The sequence below is a fragment of the Hevea brasiliensis genome, chromosome 7 (assembly GCF_030052815.1).
Source record: "Hevea brasiliensis isolate MT/VB/25A 57/8 chromosome 7, ASM3005281v1, whole genome shotgun sequence".
Classification (NCBI taxonomy): domain Eukaryota; kingdom Viridiplantae; phylum Streptophyta; class Magnoliopsida; order Malpighiales; family Euphorbiaceae; genus Hevea; species Hevea brasiliensis.
In genome coordinates this window covers 97,758,577-97,785,419 of record NC_079499.1, presented here as the reverse complement: position 1 = coordinate 97,785,419, position 26,843 = coordinate 97,758,577, and the positions used below count along the sequence as shown (strand labels likewise).

At 37.9% G+C, this 26,843-nt stretch overlaps 2 protein-coding genes across 8 annotated transcripts in view; both read left to right on the top strand.

Moving 5' to 3' along the window:
• LOC131169157 (kinesin-like protein KIN-8B) overlaps window positions 1–20,935 on the top strand; it is a 33,572-nt gene extending 12,637 nt beyond the window's left edge. Inside the window, exons 5-8 of the mRNA XM_058149464.1 lie at window positions 13,057–13,192; window positions 13,279–13,374; window positions 20,258–20,349; window positions 20,755–20,935. Coding sequence (XP_058005447.1) covers window positions 13,057–13,192; window positions 13,279–13,374; window positions 20,258–20,349; window positions 20,755–20,935 — 505 coding nt within the window. The remainder of the gene's footprint in view (window positions 1–13,056; window positions 13,193–13,278; window positions 13,375–20,257; window positions 20,350–20,754) is intronic.
• Window positions 13,270–25,210, top strand: LOC110646011 (kinesin-like protein KIN-8B). Of its 7 annotated transcripts, XR_009150096.1 has the most exons (9): window positions 13,277–13,374; window positions 20,258–20,349; window positions 20,755–21,002; window positions 21,107–21,257; window positions 21,712–21,774; window positions 22,584–22,688; window positions 22,771–22,884; window positions 23,462–24,063; window positions 24,587–25,210. XR_009150096.1 is itself a non-coding variant. In XM_058150254.1 (8 exons), exons 4-8 carry the CDS (start codon window positions 21,159–21,161, stop codon window positions 23,525–23,527), a joined length of 447 nt encoding a protein of 148 aa, XP_058006237.1. In that variant the 5' UTR covers window positions 13,277–13,374; window positions 20,258–20,349; window positions 20,755–21,002; window positions 21,107–21,158; the 3' UTR covers window positions 23,528–24,064. The 7 variants fall into 7 exon arrangements, 6 of the variants coding, with proteins under 6 accessions (XP_058006235.1, XP_058006237.1, XP_058006236.1 ...); XM_058150254.1 differs by lacking the exon at window positions 24,587–25,210 and having other exon boundaries at window positions 23,462–24,064; XM_058150253.1 differs by lacking the exons at window positions 22,584–22,688; window positions 22,771–22,884; window positions 23,462–24,063; window positions 24,587–25,210 and adding exons at window positions 20,043–20,107; window positions 21,847–22,365.
• Window positions 25,211–26,843: the final 1,633 nt, after the last annotated feature.

Here is a 26,843-nt window from a genome sequence, read left to right as displayed (position 1 = left end):
GAGAAGATAGTGGGACAAATCCAGGCATCCAGCTTTGTAGCCTTTTCTGAAGAGGAGGTAGACCCCGCAGGCTTAGGGCACAATAAAGCTCTGCATGTAACTGTGAAATGCAAGGGTTGTATAGTGGCCAAAGTTCTCATCGATAACGGATCGGCCCTTAATGTACTGCCTAGCGCAACCTTAGCCAAGCTGCCAGTCGACCAATCATATATACGTCAGAGTGCTATGGTGGTAAGAGCCTTTGACTGCACTCAGGAGAGAGGTGCTGGGAGACATTGACTTGCCAATCCAAGTTGGTGCATGTACTTTCAATGTCACGTTCCAGGTCATGAACATTGAGCCGGCTTACACTATGCTGTTGGGAAGGCCGTGGATCCATTCTGCGAATCGTCGTTCCTTCCGACTTTGCACCAGAAGATCAAATACATTAAGGACGGCAAAATCATCACTGTGAGGGGCGAAGAGGCCATACTGGTCACCAAGCCGCAATCACTTCCCTATGTGGAAGCGGCCGAGGAATCGTTGGAGAGTTCTTTCCAGGCCCTTGAACTGCAAGATACCGGGAAGGAGGGGGCTATGGCTATGGTAGCCAAAGTGCTGTCAAAGAACGAGTATGAAGAGGGTAAAGGCCTAGGTGCCACGTTACAAGGGATCGTGGAACCCATACCGCTATTCGTAAGGTGGGCCGTAGTGGTTTGGGATATGAGGAGGATGCCCTCGTGGATGGGCGATTCTGGATGAGGAAAATACTTCGGGATCAGAGGTTTGACCAGAAGATGGGAAAGATGAAAATAGTCCCGAGGATCACGGAGATCTTCACCAAACCGGTCATTCAACATCCGGCAAATACAGAAGAATCACCCGATGATCCATCCATCGATGTCATCCAACTGGACTCCTTGTATGAGGCCCTAGTCTCGCCAAAGGGTTGAGGGGCAGAATCGAACAACCGGACAACGGAGGATATCCTGTACTCAATCTCGAGTAAAGTACCTGCGTTATCTACACTTGATCACTTTGTCCATGGTGACAAGTGTAATACTGTAAATAGACCTTTTCTTATGGCATTAATATTATTAATGAATTGATAGCGCATTTTTAAATCCAACACTCTCTTTCTTTCCTTTTTAAATTCCATCCTTATAACATGTTCTATTCTTTATTCATTCAGGACCATTCATCAATTAACACCTAATAATCCAATAGACTCAGAAAATCCTCTGGTTAATTTTGAAATCCCCATAACTGCCATTACTTCAAGTGATTCTGAGGAAGACCTTACAGAAGAAGACGATGAAAAAGATGAACCCTCCCTCATGCCTTGTGAAAACGAAACGCGCACAATAAACTTAGGCACGGAGGAAGTAAAAAGGGAACTTAAGGTAGTGGAGAGTGAGGAATTGGGAGATATGATCTGTCTGCTTAAGGAATTCCTCGACGTGTTTTCCTGGAGCTATGATGATATGGTGGGTTTGGACCCTCAGATAGTGACGCACAAAATTCCCTTAATCCCAGGAACAATTCCGGTGAAGCAGAAACTAAGGAGAATGAATCCCGACACTCTGCTCAAGGTTCGGGATGAAGTCAAGAAACAGTATGACGCCGGATTCTTGGAAGTGGTCAAATATCCCCAATGGGTGGCTAACGTCGTCGTTAGAATGAAGAAAGACGGAGAGTCAGAGTGTGCGTTGACTACAGGGACCTTAATAAAGCTAGCTTGAAAGACGATTTCCCTCTCCCACATTGATGTGTTAGTTGACAATGCTGCTGGATTGGGCAGGTGTTCGTGTATTGATGGGGCATCGTGGTACAATCGATCCCAATGGACGAAGAAGACAAGGATAAACCGCTTTCATCACTCAATGGGGAGTATTCTCGCTATCGGTCATGCCCTTCGGGTTGAAAATGCCGGCTACTTACCAAATACAAGAATGGTCACATTATTCCATGACATGATGCATAAAGAAGTGGAGGTGTACGTGGATGATATGATCATTAAATCCAGGAGAAGAGAGCCACGCTCAGTGATGAGGAGGGTATTCAAAGGCTCGTGAAGTACCACTTGAAGTGAACTCGCTAAATGCATATTCGGAGCTAAATCGGGAAAGTTGTTGGGATTCATAGTAAGCGACAAAGGGATAGAAGTAGATCCAGATAAGGTTCGAGCTATTCAAGAAATGCCATCCCCAAAAACAGAAAGGGAGGTGCGCAGTTTTCTGGGAAAGCTGAACTACATTTCGAGGTTTATTTCTAATCTTACTGCCAAAGCTGAGCCTATTTTCAGATTACTCCGGACAAAACAACTCTAGGCAGTGGGATTCAGTTTGTCAAGAGGCTTTTGGGAAAATCAAGCGATTCACAAATCCACCGGTATTGGTTCCACCTGCGTGGCGGGCCTTTGATATCGTACATGGCGATTCAAAGAATTCAATGGGATGTGTTTTGGGACAACATGATGATACCGGCCGAAGAGAGAGGGCCATTTATTACCTGAGCAAGAAGTTCAATGATTGTGAGTTAAGGTATTCTTCCTTAGAAAAGACTTGTCGCTGCGTTAGCTCGACAAAGAAATCGCCTCAAGCACTACTCGTTGAATCACAAGACATGGCTCATCTCCGTGATGGATCCTATTAGATATGTATTCGAGCCCATTCGTGCTGTGAAGGATAGCTAAGTGGCAGGTTATACTCTCCCAATATGACATAGTCTACATGACCCGAAAAGCGGTGAAAGGCAGCGTAATTGCTGACCTCCTAGCAGAAAATCCTATCCAGGATTATGAAGCTCTGGATTTTGAGTTCCCTGATGAGCATATTAATGAAGTAGGCTGCGAAGAGGAGAGGCCCGCCGATGTATGGGAAATGTATTTTGATGGAGCAGTCAATTTATCCGGAAACGGAATCTGAGTGCATCGATATCCCTGACGGAAAACACTTCCCGATAGTCAAGTTGAGGTTTGACTGCACCAACAATGTTGCAGAATATGAAGCTTGTGTGATGGGTCTACAAGTCGCTATCGAAATGAAAATCGTAAAGTTGGAGGTGTACGGAGACTCGGCTCTGATAATTTATCAAGTCAAGGGAGAATGGCAAACTAAGGATCCCAAGTTGATCCCATATCAGAAGTACTTACTGGAGCTGATCAAGGAATTCGAGGAAATCTCTTTCACTCATCTTAGCAGGGACAAGAATCAATTTGCCGATGCTTTAGCTACTCTAGCCGTTATGGCCCAAATGGAAGAAGGGCAGACAACTCAAGCATTGAGGGTTAAAGCAAGGGATGAAACATCCAACTGCTTCACGATTGAAGAAGAACCCGATTGAACGCCTTGGTATAATGACATCCCGGCTCATCAGAGAACTGCAGAATTCTCGTGGGGCAACCAAAAATGAAAAGAAGATGATTCGGAGATTAGCATTGGGATACTTCCCCAGTGGAGAAACCCTATACAAGAGGAGCTCCAACGGCGAATTACTGAGATGTGTAGATGCAAAAGAAGCAAAGAGAATCCTCTTTGAGACACATGAGGGAAATTGTGCGACCCATGCCAATGGACACATGATGGCTAAGCAAATCATGCGACGTGGGTATTTTTGGACCACAATGGAGAGGGATAGCATCGAGTATTTCCGGAAAGTGCCATAAGTGTCAGATCTATGCCGATCCGATAAACGCCCCACCTCATAAACCGCTCAACCTCGCCTCACCATGGCCTTTCGCAATGTGGGGCATCGATGTGATCGGTCCTATCAATCCTAAGGCATCCAATGGGCACAGATTCATCCTAGTGGCCATCGACTATTTCTCCAAATGGGTCGAAGCAACGTCGTATGCTCACATCACGCAGAAACACGTTCCTTAAATTTTTCAAAAGCAACATCATCCGCCGCATGGTCTCGAATGAAATTGTCACCGATAATGCCAAGAACTTGAATGGTCCAAGATTCGTGAATTATGTGATCGGTACAAAATCCGCATCTCAATTCCTCCCGCATCGCCCCAGATGAATGGAGCAGTGGAAGCTGCAAACAAAAATTTAAAGAGGATAATCCGGAAAATGACGGTCACATATAGGGATTGGCATGATATGCTCCCTTACGCTCTTCACGCATACCGGACTTCCGTGAGGACCTCAACCGGGGCAACTCCATACTCGCTGGTCTATGGTATGGAGGCAGTATTGCCCATTGAAGTTGAAATCCCTTCCCTAAGAATCCTGAAAGAGTCAGGAATTGATGAGTCAGAATGGATTCAGTCAAGGTTGGATCAGTTAAACTTGCTGGCTGAGAAAAGGTTAGCAATGCATGTCATGGGCAATTATATCAGAGGAGAATGGCTAGGGCATTTGATAAAAGCGTTCGCCCACGCGAATTCCAACCCGGGGACTTAGTTCTGAAGAAAGTGCTGTCGAACCAAAACGATCCACGGGGCAAATGGTCACCAACATACGAGGGACCCTATGTGGTTAAAAGGGCATTTTCCGGAGGAGCCTTGATCTTGACCCAAATGGATGGCGAAGAGTTTCAGAGACCTGTGAATGCCGACACTGTCAAGAGGTATTATGCATAAACGAGTGAAGGATGAAAACCCGAAAGGGCGTCAAAAAAAAAAAAAAACTTGGGGTGAAAACTCGAAAGGGCATCCCAAGAACCAAAACGGAGAAATAAGGAAGGGGGTATGAAGCCAAGGATGGAGACCGTTACGACAGGAGGCTTCAGAGAACCTGAAATAATGGCAGTTAAAAGACTTCAAAACCAACTATAAGGATTATGTGAAATCTATCCTTGTACCTTCCCTTTCAAAGTCTATCCATATTTCTCTTGAAGCCATAATAAAGTCATACTTTATTCCTTCTGCTTTTGTTTTCCTATTTACTCACCTTTTAATACTATCCTTGTTTAATGTGCTATTAATTAGTTAAATTTTTGCCATAAAATTTGAATTCAAAAATTGATAACCTCACGTACTTTATTATGAGATTTGCAGGGAATGGCCGTTCAAAAAAAAAAAAAAAAAAAAAAAACTAGAGGTGAAAACCCGAAAGGGCGCTTCTGGTTAAATGGACGGAAAGAAAGTGAAAACCCGCGAGGGCGCTTTCCATAGAATAAGAAGAAAATCGGGAACAGAAGAGGGGCATTTGAAGAAAATGGGGTTATAGGTCAAGTCTTGCAACTTCTTTTCCGTTAATCATCGGCATTCGGTATCTTGTTAAGTACACTTCGTCAGGAAAAGAACTTCATGTGTCAGGGTTAGACTTGCCTTGTAAGTTGATTTTAATTTTCTGCAATTTTAATTTCCAGCAATTTATATTTCTGCTATCAACCTCTGGTTCCTTGATCTAAGTTGATTTTAATTTCCTGCAATTTACATTTCTGCTATCAACCTCTAGTTCCTTGATCTAAGTTGATTTTAATTTCATGCAATTTAATTTTCTATCATCAACCTCTGGTTCCTTGATCTAAGTTGATTTTAATTTCCTGCTATCAACCTCTGGTTCCTTGATCTAAGTTGATTTTAATTTTCTGTTATCAACCTCTGGTTCCTTGATCTAAGTTGATTTTAATTTCCTGCAATTTACATTTCTGCTATCAACCTCTGGTTCCTTGATCTAAGTTGATTTTGATTTCATGCAATTTACATTTCTGTTATCAACCTCTGGTTCCTTGATCTAAGTTGATTTTAATTTCATGCAATTTACATTTCCTGTTATCAACCTCTGGTTCCTTGATCTAAGTTGATTTTAATTTCTTGCAATTCACATTTCCACCATCAACCTCTGGTTCCTCGATCTAAGTTGATTTTAATTTCCTGCAATTTACATTTCTGCTATCAACCTCTGGTTCCTTGATCTAAGTTGATTTTGATTTCATGCAATTTACATTTCTGTTATCAACCTCTGGTTCCTTGATCTAAGTTGATTTTAATTTCATGCAATTTACATTTCCTGTTATCAACCTCTGGTTCCTTGATCTAAGTTGATTTTAATTTCTTGCAATTCACATTTCCACCATCAACCTCTGGTTCCTTGATCTAAGTTGATTTTAATTTCCTGCAATTTACATTTCTGCTATCAACCTCTGGTTCCTTGATCTAAGTTGATTTTAATTTCTTGCAATTCACATTTCCACCATCAACCTCTGATTCCTTGATCTAAGTTGATTTTAATTTCCTGCAATTTACATTTCTGCTATCATCGTCGGGTTCCTTGATCTAAGTTGATTTTAATTTCTTGCAATTCACATTTCCACCATCAACCTCTGGTTCCTTGATCTAAGTTGATTTTAATTTCCTGCAATTTACATTTCTGCTATCAACCTCTGGTTCCTTGATCTAAGTTGATTTTAATTTCCTGCAATTTACATTTCTGCTATCAACCTCTGGTTCCTTGATCTAAAGTTGATTTTAATTTCCTGCAATTTACATTTCTGCTATCAACCTCTGGTTTCTTGATCTAAGTTGATTTTAATTTCATGCAATCTACATTATCTGGTTTTAATTTCATGCAATTTAAATTTCCTGCTATCAACCTCTGGTTCCTTGATCTAAGTTGATTTTAATTTTCTGGTATTTCAACTTCTGTTAACAATTTCTAGGTCATTAGTTCCCTAATTTCAAACACTTAATCGTCCAAAATATGAGTCTGAATCTTTACATAATTCCTACACGAAAATTTCTTTCCTTTAATAGAAATTATGTAAAGAGGGGCAGCTGTCGACACCATATTTTGGCCGATCCCCAAAATCAACAAGACTTTGAAACCGATCCCCAGCACTAGGTCTCCCCGGGCCAGCCAATGACATTTCCGACTTCTATTCATTTTTCTTTACCAGATGACCATATTTCCGAACTCTCCTTAAAAGGAATTGAATCAATGCTAAGTCCTAACATTCGTTAAAGCCCTGCCGATTTCTCAAATCATTTACCGATCTCTTGGGTATATCCCTGATCTCTGTTAGATCTTTTCTTACCAGTTTTATTGCCGACCTCCTTTCCGAAAGTTTAAGAGCTAAAGTTTTGGTTCGATTTAATGAGGATTCCGATCTTAAGTGTTCAAGTTAAATTTTCAATCAAGTTCCGTCAAAGATTTCTTCCCTACCGATCTCATGCTTAAAGTGCTTTCCGATCTCTCATACTTAGATTAATAATCACATTTAGTTTTTGTTTTTTGTGCTCATACAATCAAATACTCGCATACAAACAATGGTTTAAAATTTTCCGATCACAATCATTCATTGAACAAAGAGGCATTCCATTTCATGTCATAATCAGACAGTTATTCTACCGGGGATCACCCCACCTGATCTACGCTTGGATCACTCTCCTCTCTCCCTCACCTTGGCTTCCTCCTCACTATCTTCGCCGCCGCCTCTGGGAGCCAGTCATCCATCCAGAGAAGTCCTCTTCGTGGTAGCGCTTTGGAGTTCGGCCAAGAGATCCTTATGAGCATTCACATAGGCTCCGCCATTCCCGATACCATCTCTTCATCTTTTCCTTAAGCTCTTTGTCTTTCTCTGTAAGCTCCTTATCCTTCGCGTTAAGCTCCTCTATAAGTTGAGCGACTGAGCGCTTCGTGGGCTCAAGTGCCCGGACTTCTCTCGAGAGCCCGTTCTCTTTCACCAGTGTCACGACTTTTCGCCACCGGTCTTCATGGTACTTCGCCTGTCCCTCGACTTGAGATATATAATCCCGAGCGGATGAGAGTTGGGATCGGAGGGAAGTCAATTCGATTTTTCTTCCCGACCTCCTTACCTGACGTTGAATCTTTTCCCGAACCATGGTCCGGTTCACTGACACTCCACATTCAAGCTCATGGATCGAGTCAAGATATCATCGAGACCATTCCGGATAGCCTGTCCCGATCCTCCCGAAAGAAGATGGTAGACCCTGTGACTTTGGCAAAATCGGGTTCTCCTAACATCCGGTTATCCTTCAAGGAATCGACAAGATTCGAGCGCCACGAGAAGAGGTCCTCCTGGAAGATTGAGAAGGGCCCCGTCTGCATTTCTGGAATAATCGAGAGAGGCGGAGGTCGCTCTTCCGATCTAGGAGGAGATCCGACAGCCTTCAGTGGTCGCGGACCCAAGGTTGAGGTGGGTCTCTTTGTATCTCCCTGTGTTCGTGATCGGGTGTTTGAAGTCGTTCCGAACGCTTCATCTCCTTTATCTTCCGGGAGATCTCTCTTTCTTTCTTTCGTTTCCTAGAACCTTCACCACCCGCCATACCTGCACAGAAAAGAGGTTAGTGAGATCGCTAAGGTCCTGAGAACTGAGATATAGAAAATACCAATGCCGAGGTCAGAGCTAAGTTCGCGATCTTGGCCGGTGATCGCTTGCATGGTCCAATGGTGCGATTCAGTCACCGCATTTGGACAGGAATATTTTAGAGTGGCGGCCTGACTTTTCAGCTCCATCACTATTAAGCTTTCCTCTTGACTCAGGGTAATGTGCTTCGGAAGCAGGGGCCCCTGGTACCACCAGCTACGAGGAAAGTCCTCAAAGCAGCTCGGATCTTTACTCCTCAGAATGAAGAACCGGTTCTTCCAATTCTTAAGGGATGAGAGCAGATCGAAAAAGAGTCCGCAAATGAGGCTTCGCTGAAAGAACCAGTGTTCGTCATCCTTTCGGCGAGTTAGTGCATGCTCTGGCGAACACCTTAGCCGTAGGTCTGATTCCCTTAGCTCGGCATAGACCTCGGAAAGCTACCAAGATCCGCCACGAGTTGGGGTGAATTTGAACAATGGATGCTCGGTGAAGTTTTAGGACCTCCTTATAGAAATCGGCTAGAGGGAACCTCAGACCGGCCTTTAATCGCTCGTGACACCATGACCATGTCATTCTCTTCAAAAGAGTGATCGACACGAAGATCGCCATGGCACTTGATCACTCATATGAATCAGACAAATATTGTATTCTTGAACAAACGATTGCAGATCGGATTCTCAAGAACCGACTAAGCTCGTCTATAGGAAGGGTCTCTCTCCTTGAAGAAGGTGCGAGCCTCGATGGTATGACCCGCCCCGAGTTGGAGCGGAGGCCTGGAGGTTCTTGTTGAACGCTTGGCCCGATCGCTTCTTCTTGAGACGATGACCACGAAATCGAATCGAAGGAGGGCTCGCGCTCTCGACCTTCGGCACCGTTCATTTTCAAAAGAAACAAATAATTTAAATTAAAAAGAGGATCAAAGCCCTTACCGGAGTCTGATCGGCGTCGGAAGAACTTGAGAAAACGAGAGAACTTCGAAGTTGTGAGCAGGGGATTGAAAATGGAATGAGAGAACAACTGGCTAACCCTCCCACCCCTATTTATACTAGTCCGAGCATTTAATGCTCGCGAGGTTCTAGGCAGCGCATCGATTGGTGGGACTCGACAGCTGTTCTGACACTTCTCTCAAATATCCGAATGTTCAGAGATCGGTTAATTGGAGATCGGCATAATAAGGGATCAGTTAAGTGTCATTCAGGTAAAGAACCAGATCGGATAACCACATTAGAGATCGGAAAATTAATCAATGCAAAAATAATAAGATGATAAACCGATAAAATAAAGTCTTTATTTTCAAAAGATTGGATTACATCATTTGGGCGATCTCTAGGAATCGGATTATACTAACATTGGATCACATCATTTCTGTGATCTCTAGAGATCGGATTGCATTGAAAATAAAATACATCATTTGGGCGATCTCTAGGGATCGGACTACAATAAAGATCTAACTACATCATTTGGGCGATCTCTAGAGATCTGATTACATTTCAGGATTACATCATTTGGGCGATCTCTAGAGACCGGTGGAACATCCTATCTAAAAGGCCTATGTCAAAGCCTAGTCTTGTGGCTGAATCAAAAGATGTGTTTGACCAGGAGACCGGCTGTTGGCATCGGATAGATGTGCAGCTCAGATGGGGTGACTATGACTCCCATGAAGATGAGAGACATCGTCACCGATGTTACCACCCGAAACCGACCCGCTGTCGGAACACCCAATGTGGAGGAAAACCGCTGTCGGAACACTCAATGTGATGAGAAACCGAATGAACTCAGTTGAGCGACTCGAGATCGCTACAACTAAGGTCCGCAATACAGATCGGTCAAATCCAGTCCTCTCACCATCGTCAGTTAAGGTCATTCGATCACCGGGATCGTGAATTTTCGGGTGAGTAAAAAGTTCATCGGAAAAGATCAAAGCCACGCTTATAGCCGTAACTTCCACGAGCAGCTAGAACAGGGAAAGTAAGAAAGGAAGAGAGGAAAATCAGATGAAAGAAATGTCTCTGTCAACAGGAGTATATATAGGGGAAAATGAGCATTTATTGCTGAGCAGAAAACGAAGCGAACGCTTCGGGAATCGAGGGACAATTAATACTTTGACAAGACCGGACCTGAAGAAGGGAAAAGATCGGAATAATAGATCGGAAGGTGGGAGACCAGCATGAAAGGTCGGAAAGAACATGTGAAGGAGATCAGAAAGAGGAGGGATCGGTAGGCAAAAGGAATAAGACAAATTCCAATAACCGTCGCCGTAATCGAGAGCCGAGGTAGTTAAGGCGCAGGCATTTAGATCTCCACCGCACGCCTAAGAATCGCCCGCAATGCTGACAGGTGCCAGGGTATGTCATGACAGTCCTGTACATCCCAATCTCCACCGTTGATCCCACTTGTAAGGACAAACCCGGAACCCTTAGATCAAGAGAGAAGACGACAATACCAGCGTCTTTCGCTCTTAGCCCTCGGATCGTTCCGGACAAGGAAATTTGGACCGTCAGATGGAAAGAAGAAAAGGACAAATATTATGAAGAGTGATCTCAACCATTCATTTTGATTCTCTTTAATTCCTGAACCTCCGATCATGTCCTTCGAAATCTCGACCCTCCATCTCCCTCAAATAAATCCTGACCCTTCACGAAGAGCACCCGATTCCTATAAATACCTGCATAAAAACTGTTCAAGGGACGGGCAAGAAAAAAATAGACAAGAGGCTGTTATTATAGCAGAGGAACTCTGAAATTTCATTTGGTTTACTACTCTGCTACTTAGAAGTCTCAATCAAAAAGACTTTTGAAACAAGTTTTCTGAAGTGTTTTTCTTGAAAAGATTCTGAATACTGGAACTCTACATTTCCAGTTTGTTCATTATCTGGTCACACTCTCACTTTCTGCCATTTTATCATTTCTGTCCAAGCTCAACTTCATTCTATTCGGTTCTTTTCATCTTGATCTGGTCGCATTTTAGCTAAGCACCCTCCAGTTTACGAAGAACACCACTCTCAGGCTAATCAGTCCACGGTCTTATCCCTATTTGCCACCCCGTAACTATTTTAGTAGACCCGGCTCCTCACAGGTAAGAGTTCATACTGCTGTTTACGTTTATTTTCCGCACTTCTTTTGTTCTTCATACATCTGCAACTTTCTTCAAGATTATTTTGTACAAGAGAACCCAAGAAAAATGTTGTTGTAAGAGTTCATGCTACTGTTTTATTAAGTGTCTACGTTTATTTCCCGCATTTTCCTTGTTCTTCTCACATCTGCGATTTTCTTCAAGATCATTTCTGCACAAGCAATCCCAAAGAAAGTCACTCTCAAATCATCTTTTTAGTGATCAGTTCATTTTATTGATCTCCGTCATTTCTGAAAACAAGTTTTTCTAACTCCTAGTAGTATGTAAATGGTTGGGTAAACGTAGGTAGCTGCAACTTAGGGGTCTCTTTTAAAAGAGAGAACATGAATAACACGTCAGGAAGATAGCCAAACTATTAGGCTGACGTAAACAGCAATTCGGCAAGATGTCATAAAGCGAAATAGAACCAAAGTAAACATAACAGAATAGATCGGATGTTAATAGATATTGGTAAAATGAATACATGGAAGGTCGGTAAATCAAGTCTAGTTTTCCCCATCTAGCCAAAAGGTATCGAGAAATCTTATCCCCAACCTCTTTAAATTTAAGGATCCTTATCCTTAGGTTCTTAGGACACCAAAATTCGGGAGATCGGAAAAATCCCTTTCAGGCTCCTTTCTAATTTAAAAGAGATCGGAGGAGAGTTCTTATCCGGTCTCAACTCAAAATTCTAATTTAAAAGAGATCGGAGGAGAGTTCTTATCCGGTCTCAATCCAAAATTTTAATAACTATTAAATAGAGATCGGAGGAGAGTTCTTATCCGGTCTCAACTCAAAATTCTAATAAACATTAAAAAGAGATCGGAGGAGGGTTCTTATCCGGTCTCCCCTCAAAATTTTAATAAATAACTTAAAAGAGATTGGAGGAGAGTTCTTATCCGATGCTCACACCCGTTTACTAAGGTTGTCTCATTTACTTATGTATCTGGGTGATCCAAATTTAGTGAAAAATCAAATATTCCTTCTACCAAAAGGATTAACATTGCCGCCTAAGCCCTCATAACTAATTTATAAAGGACGCAGAATTAAATCTACTTACCCTTATTAAGGGACGAGGTGGGGTGCCTAACACCTTCCCCACCCGTTTACGGACCCCGAACTTAGAATCTCTGTTTTGAAGTGGTTTCATTTTTAATTTAACTTCTCAAATGGTTTTCTTTAGTTTCTCTCAAAACTAAGGTGGCGACTCCTCACTTTTTCCCACTTCGGTGAGTGATCGTCCAGGCGACCGCAAAATCCCATTGCGACAGGTATTGAAAGAGACGTGCCTTTCAATCATAACAGCTTGAACATTTTCATTAAGCATCCTATCTTTCCTTTTACACACTACATGGATAATATTTTTTAAGATGCTGCCTAATCTCAATGTGGTTATAGTATCTTCATTGATGCGTAAGCCTCTGTTCAGGCTTTATGCCGCTGAACCCAGCAATGGCTGGCCTTAGGATGTTTGTTAACATTTTGAAATCTCCTTGCTGTGTCCTTCATCTGAGGGAAAAAAATTTGACATGTCAGAAGATTTAGTAAATCATTAAGTGGGAGTGTGGGACAAGTATTTAGTTGTGGTCAATTTCTGGCATTGTAAATGATAAAATGCCTCCGTTTCATATTCTTTTGAGATATATCATTGCCTGTGCCTTTTATTTTTTCAATATTTTCCAGTGGTAAAACGCATACAATGGTTGGGACCCAAGAAGATCCTGGACTTATGGTTCTCAGCATACAATTTTTGATCTTATCAAAAAGTGTAAGAGCTCTGATGAATTTGAAGTCTCTTGTTCCTGCCTTGAAGTCTACAGTAGGTTGTCTTTTGCAAGTTATAAAGTTTACAGATGCTTATCTTATTCTTGTTATCAACTTATTAACTTTTGATTTTAAATTTAGGTTATCTATGATTTGCTTGAGAAATCATCAGGTCATTTGGAACTCCGAGAGGATCCACAGCAGGGAATAATTGTTGTTGGGCTGAAGTGTATCAAGGTTCATTCTCTTCCTTTTTGTTCAATTGGAGCCATAGGTTTAATCATATCTTTTTCATGCAAAGTTCTAAGTTTAAAAAATGTACTAATTACAGGTTAGCCTCTTCACTAAATTGCAATATTTCTCTTTTACAATTATTGGGTGAATTTTGTGTGCTTTAGATTTCACTTAATATACTAGTTATTGAAATTGCCAGCTTACTTGTATGATTTCATGATTTTGTGAGTTTAAAACGTGGAATGGTTCAGATTATATACAAAATCAAAATCAAATAAACTCTTATTTTAATTGTAGTCTCTAATGCTAAAATCAATATATGATTTTAAATGGTTACAGTTTTATCTTTCTGAACATTTGCTACATCACCTTTTCTTACTAGAAAGTTGTTGCTGCGTGTTCAAATCAATTTCTTGTAATTTTCTTCTTGTTCAACCTCTTCTTGTTTCTTTTAAGTTTCAATTTTTAGATGCTAAATTGTTTACTACCATCTGTTTGCTACAATCTATGGTCATATATGCGTATGCAAATATTTTAAAATATTTTGTATTGTACTTCTGTGTGTTACCGTGTTATTATCATTACGATGGATAAGAACTCACTATTAATATTTTACTATAATTTTGTTATTTATGACTTTCAAAATAAATACTTTGATATATGAAGTTTATGAAAAATATTAAATTGCCAACTTGTTATATGATTGAAGTTATTCTCACATTATAGACTATTTAGAGCTATAATAATTTCAGTTTTAAACTTAACAATGCCTTAAAAAATGTACACATAGCATGTTATATGTACTACTATGTTTTCTACACCTATTTTGTATTATTTGTAAAATTTTCTTGACTTTACTGTCCAATTTTATGGACCCTTCATCAACTCTAGTTTAAACTTGCCTATTTGTTGAGGTTGGAGGAGGAAATGATAATGATGGAACACTTAATTTCTTTTGCTTCACTTAGTTTCTTCGAGTTTCTGGGATAGGCTCTTGGACTGGTTGAACTTTAATGAGTTTTCACCTTATAGGCTTTCTAATTGATTTACCAGTGTTTCAGGATATTATTTTGGTTGGTTATTGATGAAGGAAACGGATATTGAGGGAATTTTCTGTGTATTTCTTAATGGTAAAAAATGATATAAAAGGTTCCTATTTATGTACAAATAATCAGACCTAAATAGGAAACTAAAAAACAGGAAGCTAATTACAATAGGAAAATACAATTAATGCCTAATAATCTGTATTCCTAAAATCAAGGGATTCCAACACTCCCCTTAAGTTGGTTCATGAATATTACACATGCCCTATTTGCAAACTAAAATGTGGAATACTTTGATGCTTAGACCCTTTGTAAATGTATTAGCCAACTGCTCCTTTGAAGTCACAGTCAATGAACCATCTACAATCTTCTCCTTTATGAAGTGCCGATCAATCTATATATGTGTTTGGTCCTATCATGTTGAACTAGATTGTGGAAAATATTAATAGCAGCTTTGTTGTCACAAAATGAAGATAAACTATTGGTCTTTGACAATCTCAACTCTTCCATCAATTTCAACAACCACAACAGCTCACAGATGCTTTGTGCCTTAGCCCTATAATATGCTTCTCCGCTTGATCTAGTCGTCATATTTTATTTTTTACTTCTCCAAGTAACTAGATTACCACCAACAAAAGTGCAATAACCTGATGTAAACCTCTTATCATTGAGTGATTCGGCCCAATCTGCATCTGCAAAGGCTTTTATTTGGAAATGATCATGCTTTCAAAAAATAAGTCCATTTCCAAGTGCAAATTTTAAATACCTCAAAATGCAGAAATTAGCTTCTAAGTGAGGTGCTCTAGGATCATGCATATATTGAGTCACTGTATTAGTATGTCTAGTCCAGTGTGTAAGACATAAATTAATCTTCAACTAACCTTTGATATCTTCATAAGTCAACTGATTTCCTAACTCATGCTTGCAGTTTATGGTTAGTTTCAATAGGAGATTTTGCAGGTTTACAGCCCAACATGCTTGTTTCTTTTAGGAGGTCTAAAATATACTTCCTTTGAGAAATGAAGATTCCTCTTTCTGACCTGGCAACCTCTATTCCAAGGAAGTATCTTAATCTATCCAAGTCTTTAATATCAAATTCCTGAGCTAAGAGTTCTTTCAGATGGGCCTCTCCTCCTTATCATATTTTGTCACAACTATGTCATCAACATAAATAATGAGTAATGTGATCTTACTTCTATAGTGTTTCATAAATAGAGTATGATCCGCCTTGTTTTGATAGTATCCAAAAGGAGATCATGGCCTTAGTGAATCTATCAAACCATGCTTTGGGCAACTGTTTCAGACCTTACAAACTTGCCCTTTTGTTCTATCATCATCAAACCCTGGGGGAATTTCCATGTACACCTCTTCTAAGTCTCTATGCGGAAAAGCATTCTTTATATCAAATTGTTGTAAGTCCCATTTAAGATTTGCTACACATGACAACAAGATTCTAATGGTATTCATCTTTGCAATAGGGGCAAAAGTTTTAGCCATTAACCTGGCTTGTACCTTTCAAAGGAATCATCTGCTTTATATTTTGCTATGAACACTTACTTGGATCCCATTAGTCTCTTTCCTAATGAAAGAGAAACAAGATCCCATGTCTTATTTTCCGACAAAGCTCTCATCTTCTCTATCATAGCTGCCTTCTATTTTGGATCAAGACATGCTTTCTTCCAACCCTGTGGGATAGAAACAGACAAGACAAAGGCGATGTAGGAAGGAGAAAAAGAGTTATAAGAAATAAAATTAAAAATTGGATGCTTAGTACAAGCCCTAACTCTTTTTCTGAGAGCAATGGGATTATCAAGATCATCAAATCATCAATTGTAGAATTAGAATTAAACTCTGAAACACAATTAGGATCATCAGAAATTAAAAAAGACTTACCACATTTTTTAGAAACTGATTCCAGATATGCTGGTTGATCAAGCATATCAAGCTCAATGGTTGTATCTGTCTTATTCTGAGCATATAGTTTCTCAAATCTATTCTATTCAATCTCCTTGAGATTTAAGGAGGTGGTTGATTTTGGTTAGGTGGCTTATTACTAAGGTATGACCCAGGCCTAATAGTCTCCCCTAAAGCCTAATAGTTAGGTTATGAACTCTTTCTCCTTATGCTTCCCTAAAGAGGTGACTTGATAGGGAAATAGGACTCATATTCTTTAAAGGTAATATACATACTGATAAAATATTTCCTAGTAAGAGAATGATAAAACTTATAGCTCTTTTGAGTACCAGAGTATCCTACAAAAGACACATTTAAGAGCTCTAGGTTCTAACTTCCCAACATTTGTTTTATGGACAAAACAAATACACTCAATAATCTTTGGAGGAACAGTATAAGAATTATGATCTTGTAAAACCTTTAAAGGGTTCTTAAAGTTCAGCGTTCTCAAAGAAACTCTATTGATAAGATATGTTGCAGCAAGAACTACATTCTCCCAATAAGGTGTAGAAAGATTTATAATAAATATAAGAGATTATACCACCTCCAATAAATATCTATTTTTTCTGTCAGACGCTCTATTTTGTTCACTAGTATTGACGCAACTAGTTTCACGCGCTATACTATTTGAATCCAAATAAGCATTAAAATCACCATTAACATATTATGTGCCATTATCAGTTTTTAAAATTTTAACTCTAGCATCAAACTATGTGCAAATCATTTTGTGAAACTGTTGAAAGCAAGAAAACACTTCACTTTTTGCTTTCATCAAATACACCAATGCCACCTAGTGCAATAGTTAATAAAAGTGACAAACCATCTATAGTCTGACAAAGAAACTGTTTGAGTAGATCCCCACACATCAGAATGAATAGTCATAAAGGGACTAAACTTTATTATTTATGGAAGGATAAAACTGTCTTGTATATTTAGTAAATTCACAAAAATCATAAACTAGTAAATCTGAGTTATAATTTTTAAACAAATTAGGATATAACATTTCTAGAACAGAAAAAGATGGATGTCCTAATCTCTTATGCTATTGGATAATCTCTTCATTAGCATTTATAGACTTTCCTAACAAAGCTTGGTTTGCTCGAGGATTTGAGGGATCATATCCGTTATCTAACAGATACAGACCATCTCGCAATCTACCATTGCCAATCATTTTCCTTGTTATCAAATCTTAAAATATACAATGAGTAAAAAAAAATTCAATTTCGCAATTTAGGACTTGGGTAATGGAGTTGGCAGATAAAAAATTAATAGGAAAGCTAGGAAAATGAAAAACTGAATTGAGATTGGGAGTGCATTTAATAGAACTTGTACCAGAAATTGTGGTAAAGGAATCGCTCGCTATACGGACTTTTTCTATTTCTGAGCATGAGAAATAGGTAGAAAATTTATTTGAAGAGCTGGTCGTATATTTGTTTGCTTCAAAATCTATAACCCAACAAGATTTATCAAAATTGACAAGAAAAATATTACCTGATTTGACAAAATTGGAAGAGACAATTGTGGAAGATTGAGATTCAAGCCATGAAAATAGACATCATAGGGATTGAACTTCTTCATTGGAAAAAATCTCAACATCATTTGTTCCTTCAAAGTAATCCACTGTTTTAGACATATTCTCTTATGGTTAGGTCAAGGACAAAGGCTGAGTAGAGGCGTGATACACGAAGAACAGTTCAAAAAAAAAAAAAAGGCTAGAAAAAGTCCCACATACTGTAAACAGTGTCGGTGAACAGTGCACGTGAATAATACCAAGCACGTGAATAGTACTCATGAACGGTGCATGTGAACAACATGGTTGTCAAAGGCGCGCCTGAGGCAGGAGGTGTAGCAGGTTCAAGGTGTGACGCCTTAGGCCATGGAGGGCGAGTGACCTCACCCAAGCCTGGCGAGGTGCACCAGGGTGCACGGAGGCACAAGACGCACAGGCGCGCCTAGGTGAGGATAGGTGCACCTCTCTCTGGTTCAGCGACAGGTGGCTTTTTTTTTTTAAAACTCAACCTGACCTGCCCTACAGTCCATAGCCACATATTTTGTCGTCTAGAAGAAGAGGAAGAAGAAGAAGAAGAAGAAGGGAAGGAGCATTTACCAGACATAGCCTGCTGCCCTCCATTCTCCAAGCATGCAGCATACTCCTTTTCTTTTTTTCTTTTTTTCTTTTTTTCTTGATTCTTTTCTTCTTCTTTTGATCTCTCTCTGTTCACAGCATGTTCTTTCCTTGCAGTTGTACTACCGAAATTTTTTTGCTTCCATGCTTCATTTTGTTCTTCAATCTCCTCCACATCCTTCTCTTCTTGAATCATGTGAAGTTGTGAACCCTAGAGGCCTAGACCAAGGGTTGGAGTTTATGTAATGTCTTCAAATGGCCATGATGAGGCTAGTCCCCTCTTGAGTATACCTAAACTATGAATATGAAAGATGATTTGCTTGAATGTTAGATGAGTTACATTCCTCTCTAGGAGGCCCTTGAGTTGACTTGTCTGCTTGAATAATTTATAACAGATTCTTGATATCAGTTTCACATTTTTAGTTAGTTCCATGAGCAAGTAAATATTAAATATTATGGATTCAAAATGTTAAATATTATGCTGCTTTTTGAATCTTGACTAAATTTCTTGACTGGATTTTGCTGTTTTTAATCCTTAGAGATATTAAGATATTATGTTAAATTGTTAATAATGCTTAATTAGTTGAATATGTTAAATTGTGATTATTATCATTTATGTTTGTCTTGACTTTCATTTTGAGACAATAAAAGACTAGTCAAGTACTTAAGTTTCGATAGATATATATATACATATATATATATATATATATATTAGTGTTCTAAACTATGACTATGAGTAGTTTATTTTGATTTTAATTAGATTGCAAGCTTAATTTTTACTTGGATGCTAGTTATTATTATGTTTAACTTTATGTTCTTTGAAATTGTCTCATTTATTTTATTTTTTATGGATTTTTTTTAAAATTTTTGTGTGTCACCTCACTCAAGCCCGCGCCTTGATGCTCCTTGAGCCTTTAATAACTATGGTGAATAGCACTGATAAATAGTACTAAAGTCCGGTTTAATGAATCAAATGCTTTGATACCAGGGTGAAAGCAAATGATATTTGAGGGAATTTTATGTGTATTTCTTAATGGTAAAAAATGATATATAAAGATCCTGTTTATATTCAAAGAACCAGACCTAAATAGGAATCTAATAAATAGGAAGCTAATCACAATAGGAAAATATGATTAATGCCTAATAATTTGTATTCCTAAAATCAAGGGATTCCAACAGTTATCACTTACAAGATTGAATTAGATGATTTACGCCTTTAATATGAATCAATTTATGATGATAGCATTTTTCTCTTTGCAGATTAAATGATCAATTTTTATTTTTATTTTTCATTATTTCTTTTAGTCTTCCTTGGTCACTGGACCACTCAGCAATTCATTGAGTTTGGATGTTCCATCAAAAGCAAAACAACACATTCTGTTATACTTTGTTCAAATTATAGCTACAGTTATTGAAGAACGTTTTTTTCCATAGCCTGGTTAAAGTCAATGGCTTGAAAAACATGTTTTGTCCTGGACAATGAATCTCTTTATCTGCATGCTTTGTGACATAAAATGATGTTTTATTTTATCTTTTGTTTTATATTGCAGTTTGCAGAATACTGCATACTAGATCTTATAGTCACATATTGGTTCTGCTTGTGCATCACTCCTAAGTATGTCATAATCTTTTTTAAACTAAAGCAATGATGTTTTATTGTTTCTATAAAGAAAATTATAAGTTTTCCGCTTCTTGGCCTTGGATTTTTCCATATGCGTAGTAGGGTCAGATTATCAGTCCTTGATGATATTTGCTGTTATCTCAGGTTCATTCAGCTGATAAGATTCTTGAATTATTGAACTTAGGAAATAGTAGACGGAAAACAGAGAGTACAGAGGCTAATGCAACGTCATCTCGGTTTGTAATTATCCTTTTCATTTGTGTGTTTGTTCGCATGAATTGACTTTATGATTCCCGCTACTATAATTTCATTGCATATGAATATTAAAGACTTTTAATGAGTATATTCAATTATGATACATCATTATCAAATGTTTGGTATTGCAACCTCTGGTTTCTTTTAACTGTATATTTTAAAGAGTAATCATTCATAAGGGCTAAGGTTTACAATTTAATCGTTAAAAATGAGAAAATGTGTCATTAAATTGTGAGAGGAAAAGTTGCTTAACTGCTGCAGTGGTATTTGCATCTTCCCTTAATAGTGGTGCTATAACTGTTTCAGCATTGGAAAATTATTTCACATTTAGCCGTTTCTGTGCCATGTTACCTTTTTCTAAGATAAATTATTTCCCATGTAACCAGATCACATGCTGTTTTAGAGATAATTGTGAAAAGAAAGCAGAGAAACAAGTATAGAAATCAAGTCATGCGAGGCAAGCTTGCACTTGTGGATCTTGCTGGCAGTGAAAGAGCTTCTGAGGCAAATAGTGGTGGACAAAGGCTAAGGGATGGAGCCAATATTTACTGTTCTCTTCTTGCTTAGCAAATTGCATTAATGCCTTAGGGAAACAGCAAAAGAAGGGTCTTGCTTATGTCCCTTACCGCAATAGGTATCTTTTGTTACATTTTAATTTATATTTTGCTGAAGGGCACCATAAAAGTTGATTTAGGCTGAGACCTTTGTGTTAGTGTAGCTAATATCGGTATTTTACAGCAAGCTAACACGCATACTTAAAGATGGTCTGAGTGGTAATTCTCAGACTGTCATGATTGCTACGATATCCCCTGCGAACTGTCAGTGTCATCATACCATAAATACCTTGAAGTATGCTGACCAAGAAAAGGAAATAAAGACACATATTCAGGTGAGATTATGCTTATCCTGGAAAGTAATTAATTAGAACTCTTCAGATCACATAGGTTTGATGGAAGGCTATTTGTTCCTTTATGTGATTCAACCACACTTGCCTTGCATGAACCTAGGTCATTTCAAAGAAAATCTATATATTTTATCCTTTTCTTATGTACTTAGTGTTGGATCATCCTTTGCTTTTTGCATGTTCTCTTCACTCCTCTGGTAGTTAGTTAATAAGATTTCCAAAAGTAAGATAAGAGTGTTGGCCTTCCCCTTTTGCAAAGTGGGTACATAGTTATTCTTAATTAAATGTTATGCATAATTCAATTGCAATTTTTCTCATCATCTTCTTCTCCCTTTATTTTTTGTTTTGGTCTTTCCCCATGCATCACTTTGTTGTTGGAACCATCAACTAGTGCCTACTGTTGCTCACTGAAATTGAAAATTCCTTTATTTTTCCCCAGAAAAATATTGGCATGATTGATACCCTTGTGTCAAATTACCAGAGGATGATTGACAGTCTTCACGTAAGCTGTTGCTTGTTTTTTATTTGTGTTATTCAGTTGGCTGTTAATTCTGATCAGAATGTAATTGTACAGATTGAGGTTTGCCATTTGAGAAAAGAACTGGCTGAAAAGGAATCCCAACTAAGTGTCAAACCTGCTGAAAAAACTGTAGATGATGAGCTTTCATGGTTGGATATTTTAAGCCGTGATACCAGTGAAAATGTTCAGGAACGTATAAACTTACAGAAGGCATTATTTGAACTTGACGAGACTAATCTTCGTAACCGCAGCAAACTCCAACATCTTGATGATGCAATTGCAAAACAAGTTAGGTGTTGCCAGCATCGTTCAATCTCATGGCTATATCTAGGACAGTGGACAAGAATCAGCAATTCAATTTACTTAGCTAGGGTTATATGTGCTTGGATTTGATTTTTTTCCAAATGTGTTTATCCGACAGTTCTTCAAATATATTTTATTGTTATAATAGTTAGGCAGCATGGAATGTAGAATGTCTAACGGGAATCCCTCTCTCTTTCCCCCATAGTTTTAGCAATTGTTCATTGAACTTTAAATTGAATTGGAGAGTAACTAATAATTGCTTCTCCTTCCCTTTTGAAAGATGGAAGTGGTTCATATGGAAGAAATATGGGAATGGAACTTGTGGATAATTCACGGGTTGTCGGAACTTGTGGATGATTCATGGGTCGTTTAAATAGTATAACATTCTCTATCACAGGCTGTCAAGAAGGAAAAATTGTAGAGACCTTTTTTAATTTTTAATTCATTCTAATAATGAAATACTTTTGTCTTAACATTTTTCGTCATAGGCTATTGAGAAGGAAGGAGCAGTTGTAGAGTCTTTGAAAGCAAGGCGACAAGTCATCCTTGATAACATTCGTGACAATGATGAGGCTGGCGTCGATTACAAAAAGGTGAAGTCTCTGCTTGTTCTGGGCTCATAGAACCCAAACTTTTTTTGTCTTTGACCATGTCATGAACTTTATTTCTTTGTAGGAAATTGAAGAAAATGAGAAGCATAGATGCCAACTCCAAGAAATGATTGAGAAAGCCATTATTAAGGATGGAAGTAAAACCTACTTGCGGATTCTTAGTCAATACAGGCTTCTGGTGAGTAAATGCTATTCAGTAATAAATTTACATGGAATCAAGTATTGTGAAAATTGGATTTGTTAGTTGTATCATAACCTAACATATGATCTGTTTGACGTTGTTGTTGGAGCTATTGTTGATAAAAACACTTTAAATATATTAGTTAGGGAGTATTAAAAATTGATTTAAAGTTAATTTAATTTGTTTTAATCATAAGAACTCCAAGATAATATATAGCTTTTTTACAACAATATTTAAAATTGTGCTTTTTTAACTAAATGGAGCTACAAACCAGTGTAGGTTGCAAATATATCACCATGGGGAAATGATTATGTAAATAACTATGAGTTATGTCCAAGATCTTATTAATATTTGAAACAAGCACACGTAAGCATGTGCTCACTCTTGTCAAGACATTTTTCTTATTCCATTGTTGGTTTCCCATGATGACTTTGAACTGCCATTATTAACATTGTGTTTTGTACTTGTGGGCATTTTAACTAGAGGAATATGAACCCATGGATTTTCTTTTATCTTATAACTATGGTTTTGAAAATATGCTGTTAGAGATAACAATCACTTTGCATTAATGTAGGGAATGGCTAATACTGAGCTTCAGTTTGAAATGGCAAAGAGGGATCAAATCATCCACAACCAATGAGAAGCGCAAAGAAACCTATGGAACTTGCTCATGGGGTTAGGACTTGAAGAGAAACGTTTGTTGGAATTTGTGGCTAAACATGGAATAATAATTGAAGATTGTAGGATGATGCCCCATTTGGGAATTTCAGATAAGAAGCAATCCTCAGTTTGTGCTTGTGGCAGATATGCGCCCATGGGATGTAGTCAGTCCACTGGCCATTCGTTTTCTAGATCATGCATCTTTCAACACTATCAAGACTTTGGGTCAAGGTCATTTTCCAGGAGGCCTTGGATCCAGGTAGTACTTTTTGCAGGGAAGAGCACCATAGTTCCTATTACATGCTGTCTCATTATCAATGCCCTCCAGCATATTTGAGGTTGAGGAAGAGTAGTGACCATTGGGTTGGTGGCATTCCAGAGTCCTGTTTTGTCATGCCTATTAATCCTCAAAATTTGCGCACTTCATGCCCAGAGTTTAGAACTTGGGCTTCCCCTTGTAGTGAAGGCTTCCCTTCAGCTTCATATCTCAGTGCCGATTTTAGCCATCAGCATAAGGTATGTATTTGTTACGGGTACATGAATAACTTTTCATCTCTTTACCCATTGTTTGGTTAATATGGGGAGTGGGAAAAAAAATCAAGGGTAACACAACCCCTTCCTAAAGGATAAAGGGGGTGGGACACAATCTCTCTCCTCTCCCTCTTTTTTTTTTTGTTAATTTTTTTTTTATTTTTTAAGTATTTATATAATTATGCAAATTTACTTATATTATTATTATTATTATTATTATTATTATTATTATTATTATTTTTGGCTATTCTTTTTCCTTTTATAACTTTTTAACTTCAATCTTTACTCTTAAATATTTTTCCTACAATTTTGCATTCTCATTCTGTTATTTAGGTGCCAAACGCACCCTTGGTTTTAGCGCTGTGTGAGATTATCATCCATCTTCAGTTCTTGTTCATTTATACGTCTTTTCAAGCATATCTAAAGTCTATATCATGACAAATTTTAGATTTTTTGAAATTTGGATTGGCAGATTTACGTTTTGATCTGTGTTACCCTTCTCAAACAGGAAAAATGGAACATCTCTTCAAGGCAACGTCTAAATGAGAGTCCTAATGCTGGAATGAGTGCTAGCCAAACAATGATGGGTCATGGTGGAACAAACCGAGGTTTCTTGGCACAGTTCTTAGGCTTGCGCAGCTCAAACCATATTTTTCACCACACTGAACCATTTAGTGGCCCAAATATATCACACGTTCCTTCATTTGCTACTGCAGGGCACAATATCTTTTGTAACCCCTAGTTCTAACACCAAAATTCACCCCTGTAATTTTGGGTAGAAGTCTTGTAATTTTTGTATCCTGTGATATTTTTTTTTTCCCACCAGTTGTACATATCAGCAGTAGCATAGGAGAGTTGTCAATGTAAAGCAGGTGCGAGGTGCTTCTTTTGTTCCCCATTTCAGTATCAGGGAGGAGATGGAGAGCAAGGACTGAGAGGCATAGCCAGTAATTAGTTGGATAATACTCTTGGCTAGCATGAAAATAGATGTTCTTCCTATTACGTGTCTTGTTTAGCTGCTACACCAGTGACTTAGTAAATAGTAATCCTTCTATGGTTTTGGCGTTGCTTGCTTATCATATTGTAATATTAGTTGGATTATAATTTGGTTTGGATTGTGCTGGTTGTATCTCGATCCCGAAGCAGATACAGTCTTTCTTGATATTATGAGATCGTTGAACACTTTACAAAAATTCTTTTTGGATAACAGAAGGGAGAAAAACATTCAAAGCAATCTACCATATGCAAGATCAACCATTGGAGACACATAAGAGTCGAGGGAGAAGTTTAAAAGGGGATCTCCAAGTGAATTTTTATTTGGTAGAACTGATGTATATATAACGTTTTCATTATAAGCATTGATTATAATGAAATCGTTGTACATAAATCGTACACAGTTTCGTTATATAATTTTATCCTACAAAAAAGAGATTGCATAATTAGCTAATCTATGTAAATATGAGATACTCAAATCTTCCAATGCAAGTTAAAACATCTTCTAAATAGAAGCCATCGATATGCGCAAGCTACTAACCAGTTGATCACCACCCTGAAACTAAGCTACTACACTAGAACAATCACACTTGATCATAACATGACAAATTTCTTCGCCTCAATTATTGAACACTTACCGTAATCCATAGTAAACTCACTACTCTATATTGGCTATCAGGATCTCGCAATAATTCTCCCCCAAATGCAAGATCACTACTCCCTTTGAAGGAATTATCTATATTCAATTTATACCACCTTAAAGGAGGTATACGCCACTGAACCAATACTTCCAAACTAAAGCTGGATAGATTGCCCTTAGCAGTTGGCACCCAATTGAGTATGAAGCGGGGAAAACTTCCTAGCGCAGCACAAAACATGAGAACCGAGGAATGCTCTTTTCTTTTGTGCATAGAGAGCAATTAGTTAGCCTGTTCTTTGGCAAGAAATACCCATCGTTGTAATAGCTTTTGATAATGGAGTGAATTGAGGGCGGGGATGACTCTCTTGTCTCCACCCTGCAGGGGAGACAGGTGAGTTTCACGCAGAGATTTCTTTTCTTTTTTTTTTTAATTTTAATTTATTATTATATAATATAAATTTACTTATTAAAACATAAATTATAAATAAAAATATAAGTTTGAATCATAATCTTATAATATACATATATTTTTGTTCAAATTTTAATATTTAAGCATTTAAAATATAAAAATAAATTAATTCTTTATTAAAAATAATAATATATTATAACAGGAGGAGAGATCGTTTCTCATTCTCCGTCCCGTGGAATATCAAGAGTCGGACGAGCTCTGAAAAAATTGGTTATCTGAGAAATGGGTCAAGTAGAGACCGAGAACGATTTCCAACTCTTAGATTTTTGTGATAATATTGAAGCCCAAATGAGATGATTGAATGCCAAGTTAAATATAATTATTCATATTTTAATGAAGATGTTATTGAAATATTTTCAAATTATGAAAATTTAACAATAATAATAATAATTTATTAAAAATACTTATTCTTGATGCTATCACATGATATTTACTTTATAGAGATTAATTTCTTTATCATTTAATTTTTTTTCTATTTTCTGTTTAACCATTTTTATTACCAATCGTTATTATTTTAATTTTCATAATTTAAATGATTATATTATTTATTAATTGATTATCAAAACTAAAGTATTCATATATATTTTTTTCATCATGGATATATGTACATATATAAATTAGATAAAATTTTCTTTAGAGTTGTCATGTAACATTTATGTTTAT